This window comes from Mya arenaria, chromosome 4 (genome assembly GCF_026914265.1).
Source record: "Mya arenaria isolate MELC-2E11 chromosome 4, ASM2691426v1".
In the NCBI taxonomy this organism is placed as follows: Eukaryota; Metazoa; Mollusca; class Bivalvia; order Myida; family Myidae; genus Mya; species Mya arenaria.
Window position 1 is genome coordinate 28,415,379 of NC_069125.1, and position 20,667 is coordinate 28,436,045.

At 32.9% G+C, this 20,667-nt stretch overlaps 1 protein-coding gene across 1 annotated transcript; it reads right to left on the bottom strand.

The window, feature by feature from the left end:
- Nucleotides 1-8,555: 8,555 nt before the first annotated feature.
- LOC128229743 (B-cell CLL/lymphoma 7 protein family member A-like) lies at nucleotides 8,556-15,738 on the bottom strand. The gene is made up of 6 exons (XM_052941558.1): nucleotides 15,551-15,738; nucleotides 14,712-14,770; nucleotides 14,150-14,270; nucleotides 13,096-13,241; nucleotides 11,475-11,519; nucleotides 8,556-10,893 (listed from the first exon to the last, which is right to left on the bottom strand). Exons 1-6 carry the CDS (start codon nucleotides 15,640-15,642, stop codon nucleotides 10,838-10,840), a joined length of 519 nt encoding a protein of 172 aa, XP_052797518.1. The 5' UTR covers nucleotides 15,643-15,738; the 3' UTR covers nucleotides 8,556-10,837.
- Nucleotides 15,739-20,667: the final 4,929 nt, after the last annotated feature.

The following is a 20,667-nucleotide window of genomic DNA, read 5'->3' on the forward strand; positions in this document are numbered from 1 at the left end:
GTCTTATATTACTGGTTTCCAGACACAGAAATGGACTCATTCCAGGACAAAAAGTAAACAAAAGTTGTAGTAAAAGCCGGCCAGTAAGAGGCCAGCGCACTGCATCTATGAAATGGTTCATTAGCTAGAATGCGTGAGTCTTTTAAACACTTATATTTTGGTCAACTTTTCTCCTTCACTTATTTCAACGCTTCTTTTGCCCCATAAGTTAAGCATCCCATGTAAGATAAGCTGCATACATTATTATGCCCCTTTTTTGGTCTGTATGCAGATCAAGTCTCGTCCACACAATGGCTTGACCAAGGACCATGCAACTTCAATGGTAAACTGCCGTTGACTTGAAGATGACCCCTGTTTTTTTAGGTCAGTAAGGCAAAAATCATGATCAACAGTCTTATGGAAACGTTGTCTGCTCTGGAGCTCGTGTACGGTTTGACCTAGTACCCTGAAATTTCAGTGGCATGTTGCCTTTGACCAGTAGATCAGTCCTGTTTGAATTTTTAGGTCAAACGTAACGGTCAACAGTCCGCATTTTGAAGTCTCAGATATCAGCAATTACATCATCAAATGATTTACTCATTGTTTTAACATTCCTTATATATCTGTTCCAATGGCGTATACATGCGTCGCTAAATTTGACTTCCTTTTCATTTTAATTTTCTTCCAGAATGCCAGCAACGACATAATCCAAGTTTTCATCGACCATATTACACATTTCTTATCTTTGTTTTTTAGCTTCACATTTTGCATCATTCTTAGCATCCATCTATAGCCTCATGACTTTCTTCCATTAATAAGCAATGACTTCATCCAATTTGTCTTTATATTTATTGACATTAAAACATTTATTTGTTCAAATGCATTGTCTCGTGCAACCCAAGTGGTGGGTTTAATATTCACCATTTTTGTCTCAAAGAGGTTTTTTAGAATGGCATCAATAGTATTGTTCATTGTTTCTGTCCTGAATCATGGAGGTTCTTCAAGAATATCTGAAGTGACATCACTTATGGATTGATGAAACTCTTCATCCAATTCGATATCTGCTGTATCATTTGCTACAGTTTAAATTCGCAGGTTCTCTACATCTGGCATGTCATCTAGTGTCTCAGGTTTATTATCGTCAAAGGTTTCTTTAATCACTTTGCGACTCAGACAGTTTTCTTTGTCCTTTTCTCCGACCTGTGCATCACAAGATGCATCTACAAAGTTCATTATTGCCTGTGGAATGTCTTAAGGTGTCGGCCCGGAACGAAATTCCCTTCTTTGTTATACATGTATGTAAAATTACTCATGTTTTCCACTTTATTATGAATTTGCAGAAAAAGATTTTACCTTCATCATCATCATCATCATCATCATCACTTTCGCTGTCGTTAACGAATACAATGAATTAATGTCAGAAGGTATTAGTATAAGTATTTTTTTTATAAATCTAATACAGGGTTAAGCATACTATAGCATTGTTTTATTTTTAATAGTACATACAATGAATCAAACAAGTTAATTCATTATACTTTGTCTATTAATAAAGCGACAAGAACAACATTTTTTAAGATCAAAGAAACCGCGAAAAAAGTCTTGAACACAACGTTAGCACAACGTTAAAATAACGTGGTCCTATTACTAAAATGATATCATTTTAATACTTGCAAAACATTATTATTTGCTTGCCACCAATTATGTATTTTATTGCTCATAGTTTGAATGATAATTGGTTGAAAATAGTTACAAATAAATTTAGGCACCAACATGTCACAGCATTATACAATTACGTTATGATCACCTAACCTTCACAAAACGCTATACGCCCGTTATGTGTTAGCTGGGCTTGTATCTCTTAGCAACGTTAATATTTAAATGTTTGACTACTGGGCTTTACCTTTCATCATTGACAGTGCCATTTGTATGATTCTTGCTTTGCTTCTGGAGGATTACAACCGGTTCCCAATTGACAAAAAGTTAAGAAAAAATACCCATGTTTCGTCGTGCGGTATTAGCTTAATAATTTATTGTTTAAGCTATTATGATCAGAATTTAAACGTTTATACTTGATTGAATGTATAGGGTGGAAATTCTGTATCTTAACTATTATAAGTACTTTCTGAAAATCAGTCACATGAATGCTATTTATACATTGTGTCGATCAAAGATATCCCAGTGTGAACAAACACAAAAGCATTACATTGGCACTTCTTCACACCTTGGCACTTAACGTTTGAAGTGTTATAATGATTTAAGTTGTGTTTTAATTTTATTTCAACAAGGAAAAAATGACACATAATACGTGTTATATATGGCAAGTAAAGAAGAAGATTCGGTTTGCGACATATGCCTAGCAGGAACATAACAGCGTACCGTGAATACTGCAATGGATACCTGTGCAATTCATGTTTTGAAAAGCATGCATTATCAAGGTTGTTTAGAGGCCACAATGCTAAAATAGTCACTGAAGAATCCGGTAAAGATCGTAACATTCAAACCGGCAGGCAGTAGGACCAAAATGGTTTGATTATGACACGTCGACCTCCGAAGGTGTACAGCAATGCAGCGAAGACCTTATGACGACAGTTTATAATGTTTTGAAAGTGGCGAATGAGAGGCAAATGGTTTCTGTTGCACTTCCGGCTATAAGTTCTAGTAAGTGGAATTATTTCAACTTTAAAAGAAACTCGGTGTGAAGTATGAGGTTTAGCGTCCTAAACCAGCTTTAAAACCCTATTGTTATTTTTCTTCTTTCATACTTTTCGAAAAAATATTTTTTATCAGTGAAATAAAAACATTTGATATTTTCACTGCAAAATAAGGAGTGAAATTTATCAACTTTCAGAACTAGTTTTAAAACCCATTGTAGTTACTTCCCCTTATTCAAAACAGAACACGTCAGAACACTTCACTTTGAACCAGAAAGTGTTGGCAAATAGCCTAAAATATTTAAAGTTTAAAGGGATGTTACAAAAGTTTAAAAATATATATATTTGGAAATTAACTATTAACCGTTTATTAGAAAAATGATTATCCCGTTTTTCTAACGTTTTCTTGATCTTGAAGCTGAATGTTCGAACATTTGCTTTCATACCAAATAAATTACAGACGAAAACAATTGTTTGAACATATAAAGACTGTTATCTCATCGTTCAAATGTATTTTGAACTGTTTGTCGTTGTAATACGTAATACGAGCTTCCCGAAAAATTCACACAACAATTTACAGATTTACTGTTGTTTGTTTTTTACCCCACCAACGCCTTAAAATTTGTCAACAAACTAGCGTGGAAATCGACCTGTCTTCAAGCAAAACAGACTGGTCTCTGACAGTAAGGTGACTGAATATCCATGTATCATGAAACACACTCTAAAACTAAGAAAAATGTTTTATATCCAATGAGTATCCGCAACTGTTTTGCTAACACATTCGACCTTTCAAATTTTCATTCAATAAATGGCGGCGTAGTAATTTGGTTATGTATTCATGCAAAGCTTAAAATAAAAGAGTTTTCGTTATTTTTTGGAACATGGATGCACTTATAAAACTTCATTGATATATATAACCGTTCATAAAATCGTTGTACTAAAATACGAGCGAATAATAAACTATAAGAAAGAATATCAGATAACTTTTTCTCAACAAACCGGAGATAAAAAAAATGACAGCTATAATTTTGGACGAGGAGCTCCCCACGGGTAGCGGAGTAAATAACACCATTTTCAAAAAAGGGGGTAATAAAGAAAATAAATTATTATTCTATAAAACACGGAAAATAAGCGTAAAAGAACAGAAAATTTGTTTATTTCGGTGTAAGATAGTATTTTATTCCACTCGTGATCATAGAAAAACTATATTTTCTATGACACTCGTGAAATAAAATACGACCTTACACTGATATAAACAAATATCCTCTATATATTTGAATATTTGACTACATGGCTTGACTACATGGCTTGACCCTGTAGTTCTAATTGTATTTTTCATTTAGTTGATGTTGATGTAAGTGCAGTTGCTTGTATCATTTCATGGTGATACCGTAATTTAACATGCCTAAGACACTTATTTCATTTCGCCAATATACTGACTTAAAACTTATTTTATAAGGTAAAAAATAGTTTAGAGTGATTATCACAAAAATGTACACTTTTAAATGTATTCTTTTAAAAGTCTTAAAACTCTTCGGAATAAAAATACTTCACAATTATACCAAAAACACATAAAAATAGTGAGCTTAGCTTAATCCTGTTATGAGAGACTTAAGATGTCGAAATATTTTAAAGTTTCAAAGTTTATTGGCAATCGACATAATTTGCCTTTGGTCATTTACAAAATATAACTACTTTATGGCAAAGACAAGACATATATACATACTTATTATTAAGGGAGTCTAAATATATAATGTAGGATAAAGTGATAGTAAAGACAGCATAAACACACACACACACACACACACACACACACACACACGCAGTAAAGACAGCATAAACACACACACACACACACGCGCGCGCGCGCGCGCCAACGCGCGCGCACACGCACACACACACACACACACACATGAGCATGTACAGAATAATTAATCCTAACATTTAATTGATAGTATACTGAATGAAGCTATGAAAAAAATGATAAAATTTATGTCAATTAATAGAATATCACTATACAACTAATTTCTTTAAGAAACAGCTAAAACTATTAACATCTCTTCTCTGTGTTAATAGCATGGTAAACAAATTTTGCAATACTGTTAACAGTTTTCTTATTTTTAGTGGATATGAGGTACTAGTATTTAATTTTTGACAGTGTCGGCCAGGTAGATCTGATACAAAATGTATTTCTGAGATGTTCGTAAGGCTTACAGCATAACATAAAATGATATGGTGATACAACCCGTTTCTATCTCTTAACAATGAGATGAGAGTGTAAATTCAGTCAATTCCTTTCTATGCTTATCATCAGTGAGATAATTTTCTAATTTAAAATCAGTTTTAAAAAAACAATAAACAATAATAGTTCATTTTTGTTTGATTTGATAAAGCATAATGCCATGTTTGCACGTAATTGTTGACAATATAACCAATACCAAGATCATTAATAGAATTACATGAAACTTATGAAATATGCCATGCGTTATTATAACGAGTGTTATGAACATATATATATATATATATATATTAAAACAAGGACTGAGTGCATAAGTGAGTCTGGGTTAATCATGACTTTTAGCCAGTACTTAACTGCGCGTTAATTTCATAACAGTGAATCCTTCCAAGTTCGACCAAGACTCACGGCAATGTCTGAGGTTTTACGCCAAGCACCTTCTTACATAATTTTATATGCAATAGGTCAATTTCTTAAAAGTCGTAAATACCCCATACTTCAGAACCATATAATAATATTGGTACCACAAGAGAATCAAACAAAGACAACTTTGTTTTCACAAGTAACGCTACTTTAGTAAATATGGATAGTAGATGGTTATAAGCCTTCAAAGCCTGTTTACTTACAATTTTGACAGCATTACGCATATTACCAGTGTAAGTAATATTAACTCCTAAATAACAGAAATTATCAGCAACCTGAACTTCTTCATTGTTAATAAGCCATTTGAAGTTGTAAATAGTTGTTGTTGTTTTCAAATATGCATATTTTGGTTTTATTCGTGTAAATTTTCAGTACCGAATTTACAAGAATACTGATCGACAGCGTCTAGTTGACTTAGTAAGCCAGCAGGGTTTGTTGTAAAGAGGGCTATATCATCAGCAAATAAAAACATAAAGGTTGACAAAAGATTTAAGTCCGTCTCAGTCATGTTTGTAGGATTAGGTAAATCATTTACATCCTATATAAACAGAATAAATAACAATGGAGACAGACGTTCACCATGTTTAACACCAATAATATAATAACATCAAAATAATCTGAAAATGACAAAATCGGTGTCAGACATCGTAAAATATCCTAAAGTTACCTGGGATTTAATTTAATGTTATATGTATCTCATATGTATATATATACTTAATACATGAAAGCTTTATTTTAAATGTTGGCAAAATATCAAAATTATGCTTCAACTTTTCTTCCTTGATCTACCGTCAAAATAACACGGAATTACAGTTGTTCACAGATTGTATGTGAACAATTGGAACTATATATATGTTTAGGATAGATGTAGAAATTGATTTACTAGTAGTTTACTTTAATACTTATGTGAACAGAGACCAAACAGCAACTGCCTTATTTGAACAGAATTAAGTACATCATAGCCTAAAATGCTTCAATTTGAGATAGTGTTACTTACAGCTGCACTCTCACAGATTTACCGTTTTTACAACTTTTTTTATTTTTTGTCTTGGAATGAGCAAAATTTTCCGTAAATATCTGCAAACAAATGATATAGGATTACTGACAAAAATTTAGATCGTAGATTTTCATAATTGTGTTCGAAAATTAATGTTCAGCTGCACTCTCACAGATTTACCGTTTTTACAACTTTTTTTATTTTTTGTCTTGGAATGAGCAAAATTTTCCGTAAATATCTGCAAACAAATGATATAGGATTACTGACAAAAATTTAGATCGTAGATTTTCATAATTGTGTTCGAAAATTAATGTTCAGCTGCACTCTCACAGATTTACCGTTTTTACAACTTTTTTTTATTTTTTGTCTTGGAAAGAGCAAATTTTTGCGGAAAGAGCAAATTTTTGCGTAAATATCTGCAAACAAATGATATAAGATTGCTGACAAAAATTTAGATCGTAGATTTTCATAATTGTGTTCGAAAATTAATGTTCAGCTGCACTCTCACAGATTTACCGTTTTTACAACTTTTTTTATTTTTTGTCTTGGAAAGAGCAAATTTTTGCGTAAATATCTGCAAACCAATGATATAAGATTGCTGCCAAAAAATTGTCACTTTCTTTAAAAGATGTTAACCAAAGAGCTAATACAAACTTTAATGGATGTTTTATCTTTGATACAAGCATTTTGTTCACAATAATTGCATAAACGTGTTAAGAAAAGGATGTGCAAAAATATTGACCAAATGTTTGTACGGGGCTAACCTAGTCAAGTTTAAAAATGTCGAAGGATATAGTTTAGGATATAAGTTTTGTCACGGTTATTGGTCTATATATCACGGAATTCGACGAATAGATTATCGATGAAATCTACTACTTTTACTATTCACTTATTATTTTCACTGTTAATGGGAAGAAATTATTATTCTTAATATCAAACGTTTAGTTCCAGTGTTCCTACCATAACATTTGTGTAATGTTTTCGAAGATGAGTATCATTTTCTTTTTTAATGTAAACTCTTTGCTGGTATAAGAAAAACGTATATAGGTAACGGTTACTTTTTACGACCAAATGTTGTAAAAATTGTAAAATTATTCACCTGTCAAAATATAAACAAAAATAGAAAACTAGCGATGCATGTTTTTTTAAAGCTATAGATTTAAGAAACAAATATTATTATTATGACGGACAATAATTGGCAACATAGTTATTATACCTCACGCTTTTCTTTTTGATGCATAGTATGATATTATTAACTTTAAATTGTTAATTCTTAATATGTAACTTGATATTTGTACGACTACATACTGTGAAATATCAATATATGTTTTACTGCTTGTCTACGCATGGGCATATTGCCAAGTGTTTTTGAAATAAACTCTATACTCTTATTCATATAATGTTACGTTTGATCCGTTCTCGTCCTACAAGAGTTACTGATATTCTACGAATAAGCTTTATATTGTTATATCCACAGGCATCTGGATCATTGTTTGTCACTTAAATGTTGTTTAAAACCATTTTGTGACATTCAATGAGATAAACAACACATCTGAAGATATTTAGTGTCTTTCATATACAAAAGAGTTTTTTTACAAAGAGCTTAGATCAATAAATACAAGCTAAAACGCTACATTTGATTAATGATATCATTAAAACAATTACGAACTACTTCTACTGATGTACCTGCATATTCAATATCCACAAACCAACTCAGATTGAACTTATGTTTGGCCTGCATTCTTAGCTGACCAATAGGCTGACTGGAGTCACTGAGGCATGACTAAGGATGAGGATAAGATCAATATTGAGAACAAGCCCTATAGTTGTTCTTTTATGTCAAACATGGAGCATAATTCAACACTTTAGGTAGCGGCTAGTGCCATGCTGTACATGTGCGTTTTGACTCTTTCTAGTGCCATGCTGTACATGTGCGTTTTGACTCTTTCTAGTGCCATGCTGTACATGTGCGTTTTGACTCTTTCTAGTGCCATGCTGTACATTTGCGTTTTGACTCGTTCTAGTGCCATGCTGTACATGTGCGTTTTGACTCTTTCTAGTGCCATGCTGTACATGTGCGTTTTGACTCTTTCTTGTGCCATGCTGTACATGTGCGTTTTGACTCTTTCAAACTTCATTAGTACAAGTTTCTATCAAATATCTTGAATTGTTTTTGAGTTATGGTTTGCAGTATAATACCTTAATATGAAGCCCACTCTTGGGTCCAGTGTGTAAAGAATATTATTTCAGTCAAAACAAAACAAAGGTGTAAAGATTCATTATTATATTTGGAAGTTTATTCAAAATTTCAAAGTACAATTAGTTCAATAATGAACTGTACCACAAGACAATTATGCACTTACAACAAATATATACACCATATATACAGTCATCTTCGGATACCCCCGATACACTAATCTATGCACTATGCTTGGTTGTGTACCGTGGGCGATTTGGCTAAGAAAAATCTCATTTTAATGAATAATTTATGAGGCAGTTTCGTTGTTTCCGCTCGGAAACCTCACCAGAAATCTGACACATATATGAAGACACTTGTACAAATGTTTTTCTTAGAAAGAGTATTCTTGCGAAAGATCATATTGAACTTGGCCAGCCCTATTAGTTCAAATTTGACCCCAGCCATGCAAGACTACTCGCCTATGGAAACAACTGACAGTACAGGGGTAATTAAGACCATTTAATTGTAAAATGTGATTTCAATGGAAGAAGAGTTGTCCCCCCTGCCTCATGCATATTCATATAAACGAGATTTTCTCAGTTAATTTTCCCACAATATGTGAAAATAGTACCATGAGTGCCAATTATTACAATGATAAACAGTTAACATGCATTTAGTCAATAAATACTTCAGATTTTCAACTTATACAGCATTTAACAGATATAATTCAGAACCTACATATGTTTACGCTGTTTGTTTCGAGGACAACAACAAAAGCTATAAAAATATACATGTGAGCAAAGATTATTTTCAATGTAAACATGTCTCATACTTGTTGTATAATAAAAATATTGGCTTTTTAAAGAACTTTCTTATTGTCAATTCAGAAGGTTACTGTTAAAAAATAAACATACTGCAGCATGGTCATTTAAATTTATAATTACTGATTTATGAAGTATTTTAAGAAATCATATGCGTCAAACATTATTATGCACAGATAGTAGTAATTTGGTGGATTCTGGGAAAAACTTTCAAGCAGCTAAATTCAGTTGAATCTTCATTTTTACTGAAAAACTCATACACATTCATATATGGTAGCCTTCTTAGAAGGGCAGATAAGTAAATGATAAACATCGGTCATCGAAATGTGAATTTATATCAACAAGCCCCATTTGTTACATTACTTTTTAGTTGTGATTAAAAGCAATGCAGACAATTCATAAGTGCCAGACTTGTGCGAATTTGGACTATTGTCTATTAATCAAGACACATCCACTATAAATTCTATAATAATGTTTTCATTTTTAAAACGCAAAGGCAATAAGGAAGCTAAATGAGATTTAGAGACGAATGATTGTCAAGAATAGAAAACTGTATTGTCAAAGGTACCCTTATTACTTCTATCTTTTAAATGCCCAATAATACTAGTACAAGAAAATAATCATACACAGTGAGTCACCTTATAACATGTATTTATCACCATCTAATTATTCAATTACATAGCAGATATCAGAACACGTAATTTCCTACTTGTCTTGTCTGTGACAATGTTTGCGAGGCTTCTGTGCCAATATTCGCAAGGCACTGTGCCTATGATCGCAAGGCACTAAGCCTATGATCGCAAGGCACTGTATCTATGTTTGCGAGGCACTGTACCTATGATCGCAAGGCACTAAGCCTATGATCGCAAGGCACTGTACCTATGATCGCAAGGCCTGTACCTATGATCGCAAGGCACTTAGCCTATGATCGCAAGGCACTGTACCTATGATCGCAAGGCACTTAGCCTATGATCGCAAGGCACTGTACCTATGATCGCAAGGCACTTAGCCTACGATCGCAAGGCACTTAGCCTATGATAGCAAGGCACTGTGCCTATGTTCACGAGGTACTGTGCTCATGTTCACAAGATACTTGGCCAATGTTCACGAGGCACTCTGCCTGTTTGCAAGGCGCTGTGCCCATGTTCACGAGGTATTGTGCCTATGTTCGCGAGATACTTGGCCTATGTCTGTACATTGTACCATATTGAGAACCATATACACAAAAGGTTTTCATACCTTGTAAAACATTTAGCAACGTTTGAGTATGCAACATGATGGAATCACAAAAGTAGAAGTTAAGAACCCTAACCAACCTCAACCATTCCACGTTTGACAGTATCACCATGACCACTACATGACACAACAAAGTAATGACAGTTCCACTATGACCACGAGTCCATGACCACCGTGCATGTTTTACGACAAAGTTATATCACAAAATTTGATCCAGTGATGTCATATATCTATATTTATATATATAGGCCTCAATGTGAAGTGAAAAGATGTGAAGAAATGACTACAGGCAGTGGCCGCCCCATGAGAGACGTCTCAGGATTTCTCGTCTGTGCTTAATTTCTTAGCTGGTGAGGGCATTCCTGACGAATCTGGAAAAAAAAATGTATGTATACTTTATTAACATCAAGTTTTCCATGATCAGCTAGACCAATTTTTTTTTTTTATTCTATGAATTTGGGCAAACGAAAATGAACAAGCAAGTGCTTTTATTTCCTTGCTCTTGTTATTACAATATAATCAATATTTGGAATAAAAATGACTTGATGAAAATTTCATTTTCAACTTTCATTTAAATTTTAAACTTGATCTTAAATACATTTAAATTTAATTCTTTTCATTTTCATAAAAAAATGTTCTGCAAATACAATGAATGAAAGATCAGCTTGGTGTGTATATATGTTTAATACCGAGTCAATGCAAATTTGTTTATAGTAATTTATAGTTACACTTATAAATGAGTGAAATTCCATATTAAGCACAATGGTTAGTCCAAATAATTGTGTGGACGGATTTTTTTACGATTTTTTATATGGCAAATCCTTCTCGTAGATTAGGATCTCTTATCGTACGTCTTATTATTTTAGACTAGCATGGTGGTATTTCATTTAATTTCTGTGTAATAGTTGTCATGCTAAAAATGTAAAAAATATTATTTCAGTAAATCATATACCATTTGATTCATCTCCATTGATATCCCTACGCACCAATTTCAGGGCTGAAAAAAAGTTAAGTACAATTGATTATATCATACTGGTGATCATTTTTCTCTATCAAATATACAAGGGCTGAAAAAAAGTTAAGTAAAATTGATTATATCATACTGGTGATCATTTTTCTCTATCAAATATACAAGGGCTGAAAAAAAGTTAAGTAAAGTTGATTATATCATACTGGTGATCATTTTTCTCTATCAAATATACATAAGAGTTTCTAACCAGTTAAATATTGGTTCTGTAAAGTTATCTTCAATGTTTTAATACCAATATTTGATTTAATTATCTTGTAAACAAACCAGCTCTCATTTGCCTTCATCTTTACAAGTGAAATCATACAAATGGAAAACAGTAGCAACAATTTTACAATACTGGCGATGTACCTAAACCTGACAACATTTTGAATGTATTTTATTTTACTATATCTCCACAAATATTTTTTAAGTCTTTAAAAAGAACAATTAAACTTGTTTCCGAATGATATGTAAGAGTACAACAACTAACTTTTCCTGAATGTTAACATACCAGTCTTCATATTAGGCCTAAAAAAATACATTTGGTTCGGGTAGCCCGACCCTACCTACGGAATTGGCACAGAACCTACCGTTCTTATAGTCAGTTTGAGAAAAAAAAAAAAAAAAAAAATTTTTTTTTTTGAATTGTTTTTCAATATGTACTTTAAAACCTTAAATGCTAATACAGAAGATAACTTTAACACCATTCTCCAATGATGAAAATGACATTCTTATACAAAGCCTAATAAAAAAATAAAAAAAAGCCTACCTTCCCTACCTATTTTTGAAAAAGATGTAACCCTAACCAAACAATTTTTTAGGCCTTATTAAAACCCGCTATTAGAATATATACCGGGGTAAGCACACAAAACCCAGATTTTTAAGTCTGGGACCTGTTTCAATAAAGGTCTTAGTTGTAAATTAAAATCATCTTAGTGTCATAGTATCATTATTTTTCTACATATTTAAGGGCTTCCGTTAAAGGAAGTTTGGAAGTATATTACTCCCTAGAAATGGGTTAAAACTTCAAAAATTGATTCCTTGGAAGTACAAAAACTTCCATAATTTGGAAGAAAACTTCCACGGTTGAAAGCTTGGAGGTTCAAAATAACAAAACCTTTTGTCAATAGTACTTTTATGGTCACAATTTTAATCAGTTTAACTGTTTTGGGTAAAATGAATTCTTATAATATAAGTCTGTGAATTTGGAAAGTTAAAGTTGCAAATTATTTTATTTAAAATATACTTGTTAAAAAATAGTTAAAAATGAGATTGTATTCTGGTGACTTAAACTTCCACATTTCAGTGTAAACTTCCAAAATTGATTGACAGGAAGTTTATACTTACAGTTTCCAATTCTTAATGGAAGCCCTGCATATTTATGTGAATTGAACTTCAGCCAGTATTAAAAGTAAACACAAACTAAGGAAATAAAAAAATCAATGTGTTGCCATTTGTGACATCGTAAATCTGTAGTCAGTCCCCTCGGGTCGGTCAAGTACTATTTTCAATCACTGTGTAGATGTAAGAAAAACTCATTTTATGACAGGGGATCAGTATTTACCAGCACTCATGTTGGTGTCATTACTATCTTCATGGTTTCTCATGTCCCCTGGGAATGACATGTTGGAATCATCGTTAAACTTGCTCAGTGACCCACTGTCTGAACCCTGAGACTGCCGTGTGGATTCATCAAGATTGATGTCTGGACTACCTGTAATTTGAACGTCGAGGTAAGAAAATACTTCAATGACTTTGTTATTGTTTGCTTTGAAGATTTTGCACTCTTTTTATTCCCAAATAATATTTTCCACAATTAATACAACTGTTTTAACATACCAAAAAAAGATGAAGAAATGTCGAAAACAATGGTTTTAATGAAGAATACCAAGTTTAATTTGAAAAAAAGGTGCAAAAAACACGGTATTTCTACCGTATGAGACTAGTAGATCAAGTAAATCTTTTAGCACTCACCAATCATATTTAAATTTTGCGTCTTCAACTATTAAATACACGGTTACAATCTTGTTATCAGCAATTAATGTTTTTCATAAATGCATTATTTAGTACGTAGTTAAAAGATTATCACTCAAAATTTATGTTTGTTATACATGTGTATGTATTGATTTTGAATGAGAGAGTCACTTTAACTGGGCTTGAATGTTGCATCATTGTAACCAGATGACATAAAGATGTGAAGATTGTTATTTAATGTATTTACATCAAACATTTGCCTCCCTTTCCAAATATGTATACTTTATTGGGTCAATTAGCAGTGATAAAAATCATAAATGTTATCAGTAATTATACATTACAAGGGTCATATATGCCAGATAGCTTATCAGACAGTTATTGGAAAAAGCCCAGATATTCAAGGTTTCTTATCTAACTTGGTCTCAGAATGAAATGGGTTTATAATAATATATATATGTTATAGGAGATTAATTTTGAGTCGCAAGATAACAACAATGAAACATATTTGTCATAAGCTTGTGTGGTCTTCTGACCCAACTTAATTAATATATTTAATGGATTTGTTGATACATGTATATTTTTGTTTTGAATATTTTGCTCAGAGCTACTGAATTTCTTGTAAATCATATCGAGGAAATCAATACCTACCCTGATTGCTGTCTTCTCCATTTGAGAGGTCCTTGGGCGCCCTTCCCACCCGGTTCTTTGAAGTGTGAGCCACCTTCTTCCCGAACATTTTTTGAGAGCTTGGTGTCGAGGCAGTAACTGAAATATTCATATAGAACTTTAATACTGATAACAGTTAACGCTCTACCAGGTATTTCCATATTATTACAATGTATCTTAGTACAATTAACCTTAATTAATAAGAGAACAGTATTCACTTTAATCTTATATTGTTCAGTCTTCACAAATGTTGTAAAGTTAAATTAATAGAACATCACATTTGACATGTATATTATTAAACTATAACTTAGATTAAACAAATAAATACTAGCAAGGCTTTTGGTAATACCTATAGCAAAATGAAATTCATAAATTTCCTAACCAAGAAATCAATCAGCTCATACAACTTTTTAAATCATACTATAAAAAAAGTCATTCCAAAATGCCATCTAGCCTTATTATTAATGATGTTTAACCTGGAAATATATCTATAAAATAAAAGTGTAGCAATTAAGTTGCAGTCACAGTGTAGACTTGTACCTGGGACCCACTTGAACACCTTCATGCTTGTATCTCCTATTGTGACCCATCGTTTCTCCCTAAAATCAATAAGGAAATAAACTAAAATAATTCTGAAACAATGTCTAGGTCATAAGTGAGAAAGTAAAGTTTACATGTGATAATTATTTTTTTGGTCTTTCAGAACAGTGTAAGAAAAGAGACATTAAAATACATGTACACTAAAACAATACCGTAACAATATAGGTCAATGTTAATGTAAATGTTATTAGTATGCAACTAAGGTATACATGACTGGAAGAGTGAACAGGTAATAATTTATTTTTTTCTCTTTCAGAACAGAGCGTCAGAAAAGAGACATATTACAAGTATCTAGCCCTAGATTGTCAAAAGTCACTTTAACAGAAAACATTCTTTATTTATCAATATAATTATCAATGTCATGTTGTTTACTGAACAGTCGCTAAAACATGTTGTTTTGTATAATTATTTATATATTGATCAAATCATTTGAAACGTATTAAACAATTCAAGTTGTCAAAGAAATCTAACGCACTCCACAAATACCGAACTATGCAAGTCCATATTTTCTACACATCAAAACATGTTCAATACGCCATTTTCCTTACCATAATTTTGCACGTATTTCCTTCACATATAATCCGGAAATTCTCTTACCTGTAGGTCTAATACACTAACACCGATTGTAAACAAACACACGTGGTCAATTTGACAGGTACCAATAGTATCAGACTCACTGTCATATAAAGCGGCACATCAAAAAATTTAAGCCGACACAGCGAGCAGACAAAGCCAGTCGCGTTTATCGACTTACACCAATATAACACAAAATGTCTTACCAGGTTCTGACTTTATCAATAGCAGTGATGACTCTTTTGATGTCCTCTTTCGCTCTGCTGCGGGTTTCTGCGCGTATTGACCGAGATAACATACTTTAAAATTTGCGCTTTATAATCAAATAACTCGTTATGCAGCGTGTCGAAAATAGAAGAGATTATTGTCAGAAACGCCCGGATGTTAACACAGCGCGAGGTCTAGTCCAGCGTTCTGATTGGCTGATCGCAATATCACGACTGTGGTACGTTGTAAAATGGGAATGGAAGTTCGTGTGAAAATGCGAGTTTCAGTTTACACAGCACAGTTTATTCTGTTATTTATTTATCCATTTATTTTATTCTTGAACATATTTTCCATTATTTTATTTTCGAGTATCAAATACAGATGTACTGTATATTTCATGTAGATTAAAGAACTAAGTAAGCGTACATAACTGTAAATAACATCAGGGACTACATGTAGCTCTATGAGTGTACGTGATCATTAATATTTAATTAATTCATTATTGCTGTTTAAGTATCTTCCCCACTCCCTAATCACAGGAATAGAAACATTATAAATATGTGCTCAGTTTTATATCTACTTAAAGCTTTTTAGAAAAGAAAAAAATAGTTACTTTCACTTTTTTCCGTCCATTAATTTGAGCTCTAAATATAGTAAGTACGGTACACAGCTGTTATATACATGAGGATACTCTCGGTTTCTAATTATAGTATAGGTAAAACCGAATCTGGTTTAATGATTAGGTAAAGGGTGATAATCCAGTCAAAACGTGAAATCCACTCAGAACTCATTTATTTTAAATAATAATTATTATTATTTTATATTGGAAAGTGCCTCATGAAGGATTTATATTTCGAATTTTATTGAAATTGGTCAAAAAATGAAGAAGTAAGAGCAATTTTTCGGAAATCGAGGTGAAATCCATATTTCGAGAAGTGAAATCCACTCAGAACTCATTTATTCTAATTAATATTTATTCTTTTTTTGTAAACTTGTTAGAAAGTGCCTCATAAGGGGTTTATATTTCAAATTTTATCGAAATTGGTTAAAAAATTAGAAGCAAGTAAGGCCAAATAAAAAAATAGGTCTGTTTCAGGTTACCCGACCGACCATATTTTTTCCCACCGACCCTAACCTATTTTTCCCTGAAAAAAAAGTGATTTGGGTACGAAAAGCATTTGTTACGAAATGTATGTACGTAAAGTTGACAATATTAGAGTTGATATCTGAATGTATTTACCGTACTTTACCTTAGAGTTCGGACACCTTAAAATAATTAATTTTTCGCTCTGCGAATTCATAGAAAATAATCATTTTTACATGTTTATCTACATGTATGGTAAACCTGCCTTATTCTTCATGTCTGCATTTTACCACTTATTAATTTATCCATAGTTATCAATGGTTATTACGCCTATAAGTGTAACTCCTTCATCAAGTTAATTAAAATCCCATTCAAAACTATTTTATACATGCATTGAAATGAATAAACACCTTTTATCGGCTTCAGATCAAACAGTCACATTGTGTGACGTCACATAACTCTCAGTTATACCCACGAGGATCTCATGGAGAGCATGGATATTGCTATGCAGGATTAATGTTTCTGAGTGGTGTTGTCGATTGTAACTTAAGTATTGCATTTCTAACTTTAATTCATCACATTAAATAGTTACCTGTATCATTGAATGTGTTAATTTTTATTATTCTATTGATGTTACAATGAGTATTACTGTACGATTATTGCTTCATAAAGTCTATATTAAAAGTGTGGTACAAGTTTCAAAGTTTATTGGCGGATCGTTTTACAAACATGTCATGTCTGTGTTTTCTTAATCTCTTGATTGTCCTTGTTTGTTTGTTTTTAATCCTCCATAAAATATATCACACATCCTTTTCAACAGGCAATAAATCGTTTAGGATGGGTAGTAACTAACTAACTTTTCATAGTGATGTATACGGTTAGGTAATCTAGCCAGGCATTGTAACGATAAAGATCAATAATATTTGTCTGTGAGACTTAGTAACTGTAAAAGTTACAATCGATGTCCTTTGGGTGTCCGAAATAATAGGTACCTAAAATAAATTATTTTTGAAAATAATAATGGATGTCCGAATTTTTAGATTGTCCGAACTCTAAGGTGAATTACGGGTAGTTTGTGCTTGTGTGGCAGGTATATTTCAATTCTTGATATATATTTTCTTGTCAGATACAAATGAGTCAGATATTGACTTTCGGATTGATATATGTCAGACTTAAATGTGCAATTTTGGCAATAAAAGCTGCATGTTACTTGTTCTTCAAACCTGAACACCCAGGTCCTCTTGACAGCATTGAGGTTTCCTTGGCTGATGGCTTATATGGTAAATTTGCTGTCCCACTCTTCATGTAACTATGTTACAGGGAGGTTAGCATTCAACAGAGGGTGATTGAAAGCAAAAGGGTGCATAAAGAAAAGTAAAACCGTTCCTGAAAAGTCTTAAATAATAGCAGAGTGGTGTACCATAACTTAGTTGAAATCCAACCATCATTGTCAAAGTATTTACCAGACAAAAAAAGAATGTTTCCTTTGAAGCATGGAACATGTTTAAAAACTACTGATAAACCTGAAAATTGATTTACTTATATTGTATTGTTGTTACTTTCTGAGTCAACAGTTACTGAAATCAATATATATATATATATAAAAAATAAAAAATATTCCGACCTACCTACCCTATTTTTTTGGCAGCGTTACCTGAAACGCACCTATTTTTTTATTTGGCCTAATTACAATAATTGTAATTAGACATCCAGGCACGGCTGGTCTCAGCCAACATCTTACAACGCCTGCATAGGAAGAAATACAGGTCAACTCACGAGAAACTACATCAAGCCTGGAAGAAGTATGAAGAGGACAACATGACGACGAACCAACTCCCGAGGACTGTCAGCCACATCATCGGACTAGGACCCATAGAAACATCAGCGGAGAATTACAGCGAGGACTAATAACATGTGAATGAAACCATAAGTGACTGTGCTACTGAGTATCGTGTTTTAATGTGCTAAATCAATGTAGTGATATTCATTGTTTACTGATTTAAAATCCATTAGTTTATGTTCTTATTTCTATTCGTTATTGATTTTTGAACTAGGGCACTTGTGGCCTAGTTCATAGCGATAATCACGATATCTGCATTCTCAAGCCGCATCTGGGGGTTCACTGACGTAATGTATTCATACGCTGTATTTTGATTGGATTGCCATTAGCGAATTTGAATAATCAAAGTAGTACCAGAACTGATTACAATGAAAAAAATCCAATAAAAATAGTTCTCCTAACAATTCAAGCTAACCGTATGTTCTTTTAATGAAGCACAAGAAATTCATACGTAGCGAGTGAGTTAATCGGGTTAACTACATGAATGTTCTTGCATACGGTCAGATTATATGCAATAAGAATATGAACATATTGGAAAAGTACGCATCGAGGTTTTCCCGTTCGATGCTCTGTATTGATAGACTGGTACCTTCTTCTCTTTTATCCGAAAAGAAACCAGTATCAGATAACCGCGGTGCCCATCGCGCATTCGAAATGTCTTGTGAATTCATACGTAAAGCGACTAAAGTGTGCGGTCTAAGTAGAAAACAACCTGGAAAGTTTGTTTAAAAAAAAGTATTGTTAATATCCTTTGTATAGAATGTTGGTATTTATTTATAAAAACGATATCCATTGTTAATAAAAAAATCCGAAGTCGGTCCCTATTTTTTTTTAGACATAATTTGCATGTTTCCGTGATATTTTCTTTTCGATACATTATTTTTTAACTTATCATTGCATGGCACTAAGCACTTTTTCAAACACAACATGATTTTTGGTATTTATTGTTCAAATACTATTATTGTTAACTAAAACCCATATGCCGCGTACCTGTATAACTTTATATTTTGAGGAAAAGTAAATTAGGGTAGCAGTCTACTGTATTGACCTCATTTACTCTGATCAGAGCGGCTGAATGATTCAGACATGTATGTTATCACTACTTCCGGATGCTGATGATGTGAATTTCATACGTGTTTTATTGAAAAAAATATCAATAAAGCCGCCTTTGAATGATTACCACCATCAAACGGATTTATTATCAACTTACCGTGGGTAGCATTTTTAATTTGGCACGTAAATTTTCAAGCAATACAAGTTCGTTTGATCAAATCATGTGATTTCAATTTTGCAAAATGGAGATAAAAAATATCAATTATGCGCATATTTATTTATGAAGTTTCATTCTAAATGAAGCCAAATGTATGTATATGTGCACAGCATCTGGCTTATGAATAAGATGATTGTTTACCTATGTGCATAGAAAAGTCTTGGAGCCACTCTCAGTGTAAGTACATTTTGTTCAATGACATTGTGATAAACCATCGCCGTAGGTAAAACAATCTTGCCTGCTCAATTTTGATTTCCTCTCGTATAATGCACCAGTCAATTGTTAACACGGCCCCTTCGGGATATACCGGGTTGGGTGGGGGGAAGGGCTGTGTTTTAACCTTTCAGGTGTCCTCGTAACTAAAGAACTTCAGCGAACACATTATATATTACCTTTTTGGACTGGTTCAATGTGTTGTAAACATAAAAAAAAAATATCAACATTAAAGTTATGGAAGCCAGAACTAGTGTCCTCGCAATGCCGGGAGATTGCGGTGGTTTTGTCTTCCCGCAAATTATATCAGGGAATTGCTCTTACCTTAGATCCCCGGGGTGCGGGGTAATTCACGGGATTTTACCACCAGTTCGTTCCCGCAGGGAAGGGATTTTACCGGGGACTGGCTGGACCGAAAGTCAAAGTACCTGTTGTTCCCTGCGGGGGGGGGGGGGGGGGGTTACAATTGACTGGTGCATACTTTACAAGTTCTTTTTCTGAAGACGCTTTGTGCTCACTTTTTGTTTTCTAGCCAAAAATGAAAATCAATAATCAGTCAGAGATACAGTATGGTGATGCATTGTTGTTGATATATCAATATAAATTTGTGAAATATTTGAGGGAAAGGTATTTGGTTATATAATTTACAAGTGTAACTTTTGAGTTTTATTTAACAATGCAGTGCCGAATATTGTGGAGATAGAATTGA

Excerpts from the sequence above, each read along its gene's own strand:
- LOC128229743 (XM_052941558.1), bottom strand. The coding sequence starts at position 15,642 with ATGTTATCTCGGTCAATACGCGCAGAAACCCGCAGCAGAGCGAAAGAG. Across the intron at positions 14,771-15,550 it reads ATTGATAAAGTCAGAACCTG|GGAGAAACGATGGGTCACAA; the intron begins GTAAGACATTTT and ends TATTGATTTTAG. Across the intron at positions 11,520-13,095 it reads TGACACCAACATGAGTGCTG|CCCTGAAATTGGTGCGTAGG; the intron begins GTAAATACTGAT and ends ACTTTTTTTCAG.